This window comes from Microcaecilia unicolor, chromosome 2, assembly GCF_901765095.1.
Source record: "Microcaecilia unicolor chromosome 2, aMicUni1.1, whole genome shotgun sequence".
NCBI lineage: Eukaryota > Metazoa > Chordata > Amphibia > Gymnophiona > Siphonopidae > Microcaecilia > Microcaecilia unicolor.
The window spans coordinates 572,911,048-572,923,568 of NC_044032.1; the positions used below are offsets into that span (position 1 = coordinate 572,911,048).

Consider the following 12,521-nt stretch of genomic DNA (forward strand, 5'->3'; position numbering starts at 1 on the left):
GAGGCAGTTAGATCTGATGCTCTCCAGATATTAGAATGTTACTTATTATGACCTGTGCTCCATATTGATGTCTGGGACATGTTTATGTATATTATTTAATAGTCCCCACATCTTCTCTTTTGGTGGTTTTTTGTGAATAACATGTATTTCTATGGGCATCTCTAGCATTTAGCGTGCGCTAATCATTAGCAACGCTAGCGTGCCTTTATAAAAGGCCCCCTAAGGCTAACTTGATAACACGGTCTTAATACAGAAGCTCTTGGTGCCTCCTAAATAGGAGGTGGTAAGTGCTCCCATGTTATTTTTGATGCAAGTCCAGCACGCTAATTTTTCAACTGGCACAGGACCTGAAAAACAAAAAATAGAAAATGTCCTATATTATCCCTACAGTAAAAATGGGCTTAGCGTGGGGAAAGTCCTGCATTAGGACACGCTAAGCCCATTTTTTACTGCAGCTTAGTAAAAAGGCCCCTAGTAATTCAACAATTTAATGAATATACTATATATCACCATGACCCAAGTCAAAGCAGTTCAACAAAGTCAATTTTCAGTTTGATAATGCTGAAATATTGTTTTATGTACATTATAGGTTCTTCTTTCAAAGCGTTTCTTCCTATCTATGTTTCTTTTTAAGGCTGATGGATTGATGTAAGCATTTAGGGCCAGATTCAGTGCTCAAAAATCGTCACCGGAAAAAGTCGGTGCTCAGTGCTATTCTATAAAGGACATTCCTGGCTGAGCACCCTTTATAGAATAGCCGATTCCCACACCCAACTGTGGGTGTAAAGACTTACACCTGCTGAAACCAGATGTAAATCTTGACAAGCAAGTTGGGTGTGTATCCCCAGTATTCTATACCATTGCACCCAAATTTTTGGACTGCCCCTGACCTGGCCATGCCCCTCCCATGGCTGTGCCCCCTTTTGGGTTACGTGCAATGGGATTTGGGTGCCCAGTGTTATAGATGTGTACTCAATTCCTAGTTGGTGCCAATTTACATCAATAATCAATTGTTAGCGTCCAGTTATTGCTTGTTCATGGCTCGTTAACCAATTAAGTTGCACACGCATCTCAGGATCATGCCCAAATTCGGGTGAGCTTTGTAGAATCCGAGGGTAATTTTGAATTTGTGGGACACACAGCTCAACAAAACGTTTGATGGACTTAAATAAGGACATGAGATCTAATGTCTTACTTGCTAATGAAAGATTTCAAATAGCTAATCAAGATATTTGATATTAATAGTACTACTCTTACAATCTACTAGATTGAGATATTGTTTTGGCATAATCATTTTTTTTTTTTTCTCAAGGTTTCAGGCTCTCTATAATTACACTCCTCGAAATGAAGATGAGCTTGAGTTGAGAGAGGGAGATGTCATTGATGTCATGGAAAAGTGTGATGATGGGTGGTTTGTAGGTATGTTTATCACAAGTGGCATGCTGTGGTTTTCTAGTAGAGGACGTCACAATATTCACTATAAAAGTTTGTAGGATATTGAACCAGTTGTTCATTATCAGTCAAGCAAGGATATGAGAGGGTTTGAAACTCTAAAGGGAATAAGATGGCCCTGAAGATATAGAGTACATTTTTGCTATGACAAAGCTCCCAATTATCTGTTTAATTAAAATGTCTTTAAAGACAATATATTAATTGAAAATGATATCTGGTAAGCACTGTTAGTGTATTGTGTCCTAGCAGGTAATCATCAATGAATAAACCTTGGGATCGATATTCAAAGCAATTTAAATGGGCAGGAGAGCTTGTGCCTGCCCAGATGCCGATGTTCAGCAGGGCTGCCAAGAGACAAAGCTGGGTCTGGGAATGGGGGCTGCTTTCTTGTCAGGGGGTGGGGGACTTGGACACAGCACTTCAGCGATCCCGGCTGATATTACGCGGGTCCCAGTTGAATATTGGCCAGGACCCGCATAAAGCCCAGTGGCCTGACACAATCCAGTTAGAGACCGATATTCAATGCTGATGCCCAGACATGGTCCAGTATTAAATACCGGGGCCTAGTTCTATCCATGGCTGTGGGCATTTAAAAAACTGCTGACCACTGAGGGATTGAATATGAACCGGCCTATTTATGTATCAATCAGAATGCAGATTTGCTACCTGTATACATAGAAAACAGGTAACCAGTTTGTTATGTGGTCTGAGATCATCCTGTCACTTGTTGCTGCTATGTTAACAGTTGACTGTATTAGAGGGCATTACTGCCTATTATGTCAGATTCAGTAAATGGCACTCAAACTTTGGCACCGGAAAAAAAATTGGTGCTTAACACTATTCTATAAAAGACGCTTTGGGCTGAGCACCCTTTGTAAAATACCTCGTATAGCCAATTTCCACTCCCATTCTTTTGGCACTAGGACTTACATCCAGTGGCGTAGCTTACGTGGGGCCACGGGGGCCTGGGCCTCCGTAGATTTGGCCCTGGACCCCCCTGCTGACGACCCTCTCGACCCCCCCCCCCCCCCCGCTGTCGCCTACCTTTGCTAGTGGGGGACCCCAGCCCCCACCAGCCGAGGTCCTCTTCTTCCAGCGCAAGGCTTCGTTCTGTTCTGAGTCTGACGTCCTGCACATACAACATGCAGGACGCCAGACTCAGAAACAGAATGAAGCCTTGCACCGGAAGAAGAGGACCTTGGCTGGCGGTGGTTGGGGTCCCCCTCCAGCGAAGGTAGACGACGGCGGGTTGGCGGCTGGAGGGGGGGTCGAGAGGGTCGTCGGCAGGGGGGGTCAAAGTTGGTGGTGGTGGCGGTGGGGAGGGGGGGTCGGCAATGGCGGGAGGCAGCGGCGCTGGGGGGGGGAACTAAATGTGCCCCCTCACCTTGGGCTCTGGACCCCCTCCCGCCGAAGTCTGGCTACGCCCCTGCTTACATCTGCTGAAAACCGGCATAAATACTAACACCCAAGTTTGGCACACATTCCAAGTATTCTATACCACTGCACCAAAATGTTCGGTAAGCCCCTGACCTACCCATGCCCCTCTCATGGCCATGCCCCCTTTGGGGTTGAGCACTATGGGATTAGGTGCCCAGTGTTCTAGAATATCATGCAGACAGATGCATGCACAAATCTCAATTAGTACCAATTAACATCAATAATTGTTATCCAATTATTGATTGTTAATGGTTTATTACTAATTTGCACACATATGTCAGGATCATACCCAATGTGGGCAATTTTATAGAATCTGGGGCATTATGCTGAATCACACAATTTTAGTAATCCATTTTGGGGGTAATTTTATAACGGATTTGTCATGCACAAACCTTGTTAGTTGTACCATAGAAAGACAGTATATCAAATGCATCACCCTACTCCTTACCCCCTTCTGTGTACATAAAAAGGCATCTTACAAAATCACCCCATTCATAAAAGTACACAACAGTGACAAGAAGGTGCATACTTTTATGCAATCCAAGGATAGGCTTGTCCAGGGGAGGAGTTTGGGTAGAGCATAAGCGGAGTCACAAAGTAGAACCCTATACAGTACTCACTTAGGCATGTACTCCAGGCATGTGCATTTACCCCGGCTTCAAATGTATGCAGCTGCATTTCAGCCACAATTTCAGCTGCTTTGCTATTTTATAAAGACACAAACTGTAAGGGCTAGATTCTATAAATGGCACCTAAAAATCAGCACCCAAAAAAATCCCGCTTAAGTGGTATTCTATAAGCTGCGCCTAAAGTTTGGCATGATCTATAGAATAATGCTTAAGTGGAGATGGTCGCGCATAAATTTAGACACCGCCATTTGCACCAATGAAAATGTGATGCAAATGCCCACACCTAAATTATGTACGGAGCATCCATATTCTATAATTATGCACATAACTCAAAACCACGCCCCCTTTTTCCAGGCGGCACGTAAATTTAGGCACAGATCTTTCCATGTAACTTCAATGAGTGTCCCCTGCTTTTTGCACTTTCTCCTACTTACACTTTTAAACAAATAGGAGAAATATTTTTTTCACTCAAATAATAGTTAAGCTCTGGAACTTGCTGCTGGAGGATGTGGTAACAGTGGTTAGCATATCTGGGCTTTAAAAAGGTTTGGATAAGTTCCTGGAGGAAAAGTCCATCGTCTGTTATTGAAATGGACAATGAGGGAAGCCACTGCTTGCCATGGAATCGGTAGCATGGAATGTTGCTACTAATTGTGTTTCTGCCAGGTACTTATGACCTGGATTGGCCACTGCTGAAAGTGGGATACTGGACTAGATGGACCATCGGTCTGGCCCAGTATTGTGATGCTTATGTTCTTATGTTTTAGAAAGACCAGTAGGCGCCTACTTGTCTTTATAAAAACGCTCTACAATAGATACCTGACAATTCTCTTACAGTAGGGCCTAATACAAGCAAAAATGACGGATGATGTCTCCAGGAATAAAAGACCTTCTTTGAAGGTCATGTATTTTATTGCATGATTTATGTCAACTTACTTAGTAAAGGTTTTAGAAATAATCTCAACTACACCTGGCCATTGGGTCATCTCTGCTGTCAGTTGCTGCTTACAGTGGATGCCCCTTTTCAAAATTCCTTCTACATGTAAAAATTTGGATTTAGCTCATTCCTTTGTATTGCTAGCCAAAAGGAAGTCATTCAGGCCATAGGTATTTCCTGTCTGCAGAGGTCTTGTGTTCTAAGTGGGGGTGTAAATATACATCTACCAGTACATTGCAAATACAAATTGATGCGTGGAAAAGCATTTAACCTTTAGGAAGGGCATATTGACTGTCAGCAGATTTAACCCCCCCCCCCCCCTGTTACTAAGCCACGCTAGCAGCTGCTGCGCAGCAGATGCCCGACACAACCCTTCAAAGGAATGGATGTGTTAGCATCAGCGGCATGGTAGCCACTAACGCAGCTTCGTAAACAAGGGGTTAAGTTTCCTAATGCTGGAGGCTGAGGGAACTATTTCCTCTGAAGATTTTTATTCTTTCTCAAAGGTGCCAGCATTTTTTAATTGTAAGGCAACAGTCTATACAATATGGCTTTAGGAAAATATACTGTAAATCATGTCAAACTGCCACCCACTAGAGAACCAATAGTCCACTTTCTTTCTGACATTTCCTAACTGCATATATACTGTATTACAGTAGAGGTCCCTTAAAACATCACGGAATCTGCAGCAGCTTGCAGATATTTATGATGAATTGCACATTTCACTGTTACAGTGCATTCTAATCTGAATTGACTATCCAGCTTTATTTTCGAAAGAGAAAGACGCCCATATTTCGAACCAAATTGGGAGATAGGCGTCTTTCTCCCATGAGTGCCCAAATCGGTATAATCGAAAGCCGATTTTGGGCGGCTTCAACTGCAATCTGTTGCGGAACGACCAAGTTGTCGGAGGCGTGGTGAAGGCGGGACTGTGGCATGGTTATCGGATGAGGAGAGTTGGGTGTCCTCGGCCGATAATCAAAAAAGAAAGGCGTTTTTAGCACGAATTTGGGTCACTTTTTTTGGACCCTGTTTTTTCACGAACAAGTCCCAAACAAATGGCCCAACTGCCCAGATGACCACCAGAGGGAATCGGGGATGACGTCCCCGGACTCCCCCAGTGGTCACTAACCCCCTCCCACCAAAAAAACCCACTTGAAAAACCTTTTTTGCCAGCCTCTATGCCAGCCTCAAATGCCGTACCCACCTCCATGACAGCAGAATGTGTTGTATCCTGTGACAGCCTTTCCTTGGTTCTGATGTGGGTCTCGGGTGAGTGTGACACCTTTTCTGTTATGTGCACTGCAGAGTCACATCAGCAATGCATTGTGGTGGATGTAGGGTATTGGGCTCCGTGATTCCTCTAGCTTGTGTTAAATGCTCACGATGTTGGTAGGTGGTAGGCTCTACTCCCATGGTGCTTTTCCCCCTGCCTACTGGGTCAGAGTGTGCCCTGTTTTGTTTCCGGTATTCCATGAGGTAGTGGCCATTTTTGTAAGCCAGTTTTAGATTCCTTTCATGTCTTAGCCACGTTACAGAACCTAGTTCTTACCTTGAATGTTGCTGAAAGAGGGCATTGTACAGCATTCTGCCAGCTCTGACCTACTGCTAATCTCAGTACCAGGGAGACTCGTTGCCAGTGAGGCACAACCTCTGATCTGCAGTTAACTAAACGTGCTTATTCCAATAAAGGATGTTTTCGGAGCGATTAGTCTTCAGGTGTCAACTGGTGTGCCAAGGTTATACAGCAACAAGTCCTAGAGGCCTACATGTATGCAGGTCCTTGGAGCACTTTTAGTGGGTGCCGCAGTGCACTTCAGGCAGCGGACCCAGGCTCATCCCCCTCCCACCTGTAACACTTGTGCTGGTAAAATGGGAGCCCTCCAAAACCCACTGACCCACAGGTAGGTGCCCCCTTCACCCCTAAGAGCTACGGTAGTGTTGTACATTTGTGGGTAGTGGGTTTTGGGGGAGGGGGGTTGGGGGTTCTGCACCCGTGGTAAGGGAGCTATGCATGTGGGAGCAGTTTCTGAAGTCCACCGCACTGACCTCTAGGGTGCCCAGTTGGTGTCCTGCCATGTCAGGGGGGCCAGTGTATTATGAATCCTGGCCACTCCCACAACCAAATGGCTTGGATTAGGACGTTTGTGAGCTGGGCGTTTTTAGTTTCCATTATCGCTAAAAAAAAACAAACGCCCAGCTCACAAACGACTGAATCCATGGCACATTTGGTCCGTACAAACCGTATTTTCGAACTGAAAGATGGACGCCCATTTTTTTCCAAAATACGGTCTGGTCCGCCCCTTCATGTACTCATTTTCGGAAATAGTCGCCCATGGAGATGGGCGTTCGCATTCATTATGCCCCTCCACATCTTGTCACAAACTAATGAGTGCAATTTTATGACAGGGCACTGAGGTTGGGATGCCAAGCAGGGCACCTGTTTTATAAAAATAGATAGGTTCCTATGGCCCTTATCTGAGAAGCTCTGTTCATGTTTTGGACATCTGAAAATCAGCATTTAGACATCCATATTGCATGGACGTCCAAATCCTGATTTTATAGAGCCAGGATATGAATATCTAAACTGCAGTACCTCCTTATGGCAAGGGGTGTGTGGTCTAGGTGTGTTTGGGCGGGACTAAGGAGGGCCAAAATTTGAATGTCCAACTCTGATTTCAGAAGGAGGAGGGATGCCTACGTCCAAAAAAATGGATGTTGTTATTTGTACCTGGTACTTGGCATGTCCAGGTTAGAGAAAGACGCTCCGATTCAGCAGTTCTTCACTGAAGGGAGTAAAAGAAGTCACAATAGGTACTCTTTGTGTCCCTGGAGAGCTCACAATTAAAAAAAAAAATAAAGAAAATTATAAAGGGTTGCAGTGGGATTTGAACTATCATCCAGCTGATCTAACCATTAGGCTACTTTTCCACATTGATGTCTGTGGTCATTTTATAACATGTATGCTCCTTTACTGCCACAAAGACGTCCATGTCCCTTGTTTTTTCCTCATTCATAGTTGGGCGTTTCATTTTGTCAATGGATATTCATGCTGGATGTCGCCAGCACATGGACGTCCATTTCTCATGTATTTTAGAGCAGGCTGTACAGTATGTTGGCAGATGCTGGTCTATACTGCGTGAAAAACAGATGCCCATACGTGACATACAGACTTGGACGTCCTTATTCTGAGTTGGCCATCCTTTCTAAATCTGCCTCCACGTGTCTTTACAAAATTGCCCCTCAAAAGCCGATGAAATTGTGGCTATAGTGAGCACACAGCATTTGCACCAGCTTGGGAGCCGGTGTAAATCTACATGCGAAGGTGTGTACTTTAAAAAGAATGCATAATAACATACATAGTAACATAGTAGATGATGGCAGAAAAAGACCTGCACGGTCCATCCAGTCTGCCCAACAAATATGTGCTACTTTTGTGTATACCCTACTTTGATTTGTACCTGTCCTCTTCAGGGCACAGACCGTGTAAGTCTAACCAGCACTAACCCCGCCTCCCCAACCACCAGCTCCGCCTCCCACCACCGGCTCTGGCACAGACCGTATAATTCTGTCCAGCACTATCCCCGCCTCCCAACCACCAGTCCCGCCTCCCACCACTGGCTCTGGCACAGACCGTATAAGTCTGCCCAGTACTATCCCCGCCTCCCAACCACCAGTCCCGCCTCCCACCACTGGCTCTGGCACAGACCATATAAGTCTGCCCAGCACTTAATAACAACTCCAACCATACGTCACCTAACTCTGCCACTGAACATCCCTCTACCAGAGTCACATAAAAGTACACACTTTTTTGCCATCACACATGCTTTCAAAAGGGGGTGATTTGTATGTAGCAGTTTATGTGCAAATATTACCATACATACAGTGCAAAACCAAGAGAAAATTATCCCCAGTATGCACAAATTGACTGCAGGATTCCTGCAGCTTTAAAATGCTGACTGCATGAATATCTGTATATTTATATCTGTGCATCTATATCTACAGAGTGTCTGGAAAAAATGGGACCCCTTACATAGTTTCAAAATTCTTTGCAATTGTTTAAAAATGTGGCCCTGTTTACTAAGCTGTGCTAGCGTTTTTAGCGTTCGCTAACTCTAGAGACACCCATACAGGTGTCTCTAGCATTAGCGTGCGCTAATTTTAGCATGGGCTAAAAATGTTAGTGTGCCTATAGCACAGTTTAGTAAACAGGGCCCTTAGTAGGATCTTTGAAAACACATTAGTCCAACTTTTATCAGGAAGTTCTCTTAGCAATCACTTTATGCCTTATTTTCTCGCAAAAATGTAATGGCAACTTTAATCTTCTTCGCTAAACGCCATCATTCTAAAATGGATCTTAGTAGTCACTTCCTGAATGATGTTATTTTGAAAACAGCGATCATCCAGTTTTACAGCATCTTGCAATAACACCTCTCAATAATTTTTTTAGTAATAGTACATTTGTTTTGGGGTTATTTGGAAAAATGTTAGGGTCCTGTTTTTTCTGGACACCATGTATATTTATATCTATTTTATACATAACAGAGATAGATAGATAGATAGATGAGTACTTATGTTTATGTGTTTATGGTATATGCATAGATAGATATCTATTTTAAATAACCACCACATCTCATTGTCCTCACTATCATCATCTTTCTTCATTTGCCCTCCTTTTCAGGAACTTCCCGACGAAACCGATTCTTTGGTACTTTCCCTGGAAACTATGTCAAAAAAGTGTGACTTTTCTGCTTATTTATGCCACCTCTCTGAAGCACGTCCACCTAAAGTTGCTAAGAAATACACTTCTGTTTTCTTGCTTTATGGTTTCAAATAGCAGTCATTATCTAGTTGCAATCACTGTTTGCCAAAATGTCCCAGCAGTATACAGCAAAGAATACAGCGTGGATAAGTAGTGTTTTACAAAGCCAGGGGATTGTTCCACTGTGAAGGCATTTCTCCTGCGTTCTTTCTTGGACCATTTTCTCTCTGGGACACACTACCATGAAGACCTCAACTAGCCTTATACAGAGGACAAACTGTGAAGGAAAAAAATCTTATCTTTGAGGCTTTTTTTTTTTTGGTACTGTTTGGAAACTCTATGGAAGCATGACCATCATGTATTATGTAGTGGAGAGAAGGTGGTTGGGTTGGGGGAAGTTTTGGGCTTTTATGTTTGAAAAAATAACAGTGTGGAATTTTCACATGTTTACTTTTAATGGTATTTGTTGTGTTCACCTTTACCATCCTATATTCACTCTATCTGGCGGTTTGCAAAAGAGCAAGAGTTATGTAGGATGTCTGCACAGTGCACACTGAGGGTCTAGTTGTAAGTGAGAAGAACACTGATGACTTCACAGAGAATTGTGACAGAGGCAAGTGTGAAAGTGTTGATGGATTCTCAACTAAAGCTCGGATGCTTTTCCTAAAAAAAAAAAAAAGTGTAAAAGGTTCAAATATGAAGATGATTTTTCATAGCAGTGAGGGCACAAGACATGGCAAAAAAAAAAACCTTTATGGTATAAAATTGAATTACCATTCTTTATCCATATTCACTAGTGCATTGGAATTATGACAGCAGCAGTGAGGAATTTCTTCTTTAACAACTAAGCTCAAGAGACAGTGTTAATTTAACATTTTAGACTAATGTGGTCACAGGGTAAGATATCCACAGATAGTATCTTTTTCTGAGTAGTACACAGTAGCCTATATTTCACCACATTATTACCTAGATGTTTAAGTGAAAGGTCAGCGGTGCCATAACTTGCAAGTGCTTGTTTTAGACATGTAGCAGTGCGAGAAAGGAAACACAAGTGATAAGTATTAAGCCTGTTACACTGTTGTTATATTTTGTGATTGTAGTAGACTATTATTTAAACCATTCATTTATCTTCCCAATAGTAAGCTTCGGAGACAGGAAGAGGATGAATATTATGGACCTGGTTTATCAGATCTGTTGGAAGCAAGTCCTTGTTAGGTCAAGCCCAATGACATGATGAGAATAGTATACATTTGGCTTCTTTGGCACCTTATCAGACAATAAAAGTTATTATTGTATTTCTTCTCTGGTAAATAACACCTTGTATGTAGTCTGTAGCATTTTGTATATATGTAAGCCTTTTTTTTGTATAGAACCATGAATCGGTTAAGTTAAAAAAAACTAAATTCTTTATTTGGTTGTTGTCCTTCAGACAGACAGCACTAAAACTAAAAAACATTTTTTTTAAGTATTTTCCATTCACCCAGCATACTGCCCACAGTGATACTTGGATAGTGTAATGCTATAAAATAGCATTTTATGCAAATATTTTCTGAATTTGAAAAAAAAATTACACGTTTACCAGCCAAATCAAACTGTATATATGTCTTTATTACTGAAACAAGGTAAGCATCTGCTTTGCAGTGCACCTTTCTGCTGCACATTTCATGAGGAAAAGAAAGCTTATACGTCTGAGGCTTGACTTTTGAATTAGGCCAAGTGCATGCAGCTTTGCTGTGAACTGAATACTTATATTTGATGCTGTTTATGAGGGAAGATTTCGGTATCTGTTGCCTGTAATATTTAAACATGTACTGTTTCTACTCTTTATGCGATTAGGAAGGAAAACTTTTTCAGACCTGAATTTCAGGTAACTGACTTTGAATTCTTACAAGCAAAGGGTGTTTGTGGTTTTTTTTCTTGAATAGACTTCTAATAAATTTTGCCTGACGTATACAATACTTTTTCCCAGCATGTTTTGTCTTGTGGTTACTATTTGCTGTGCATATTAGTCCTGACAACAACAGCTTCTGATCTGAAATCGCATTGCATCACCTTTGCCAAGGACGTCTCTTCTGATACCTGAGATGCATGCCTCTGGAAAAAAAGAGGTAGGGCTCTCAGGAAAGGACTAAAGAGATGAGAATGACAAGGAAAGAAAATAATGCAGAGAAAGGAGAAGTATGAGACTGAATGAAGGGATGAGAGGAGGGAGAGAGCAAGGGAAAACAACCTAATGGCAGAGAGAGAGAGGAAGATGGAGAAAACAAAAGAGCATAAAATTTACAGACAGACAATCCCAACAGGAGGGTAGGAGTAGTGAAAGAAAATTTTAAAAGAAGCACAAAGAAAAAAACTTGGAGAGGAATTAATATAAAATTCCAAAACAAACAAGGCTATGTTTTATATACAGTAAGAAAATATTCTTTCAAAAAGTGACAGAAGATGGCAATAAAGATTTTAAAAACAGATTTTCTCTTATTACTTACATAAAAATAGAGAATCTTGTGGCAGATACATAGGACCCTGTTTTCTAAGGTATGCTAGCATTTTTAGCATGCGCTAAACGCTACAGACACCCATATATTCCTAAGGGCGCCTCTAGCATTAGCATGCACTAATTTTTAGCATGGCTTAGTAAACATGGATCTGCTCCATTTTCTGCCAGAGGCATTGCCATAGACCCCAGTTGAACTCTTGATTTTCATTCATTTCTACACACCAATGTATCCTTGCTTTCTGAATTCTACTACTGTTTCTGTTTCACACCACCTCCACTGGGAGGTTATTCTACTTGCCCATCACCCTTTCTGTGAATACATTGAATACATTTTCTCCTATTGTTCTGATTCTCCCTCTTTGACAAAAAAAACTATTATTTTCCTGCTTCCTTAGCATGTGAAAAATTGATGGGAAGGAATTCTGTCTGGTCAAAAGTAAAATACATCTATGTTGTTGTTGTGTTCAACAGGAAAAATAGGGTCCCTACATTTGAACTGTATCATTAAGAATTTCTGCCTTGGAAGCCTGCTTTAGGAATGAAACATTTTAGAGGCTTATTTTATTTGTTATACAAAATAAACTTTATTTTAACATGTACATTTTCACACAACAGTCAGATGTGTGGATCTTACAATAATCCCATTTCAAATATATTTCTGAATACAGTAAGGATTTCAAATATATTTCATTCTGTTATCTATTTGGATTAGCTCATGCCTTTTCAGTAGTAGCTGAAAATTACGTTAGATATTTTCTTGTCCCTAGACAACTTATACTCAACATCTGTACCTAAGGCAAAGGATGG

General features: G+C 41.8%; 1 protein-coding gene across 2 annotated transcripts in view; it reads left to right on the forward strand.

Annotated features, from left to right (window-relative positions):
• The window catches only part of SORBS2 (sorbin and SH3 domain containing 2), a 610,065-nt gene extending 598,898 nt beyond the window's left edge, over positions 1–11,167 (forward strand). For both annotated transcript variants that reach the window (XM_030191487.1, XM_030191488.1), the window contains 2 exons: positions 1,313–1,419; positions 9,137–11,167. In XM_030191487.1, coding sequence (XP_030047347.1) covers positions 1,313–1,419; positions 9,137–9,198 — 169 coding nt within the window. In that variant the 3' untranslated portion in view covers positions 9,199–11,167. The remainder of the gene's footprint in view (positions 1–1,312; positions 1,420–9,136) is intronic.
• The last annotated feature ends 1,354 nt before the right edge of the window (positions 11,168–12,521 follow it).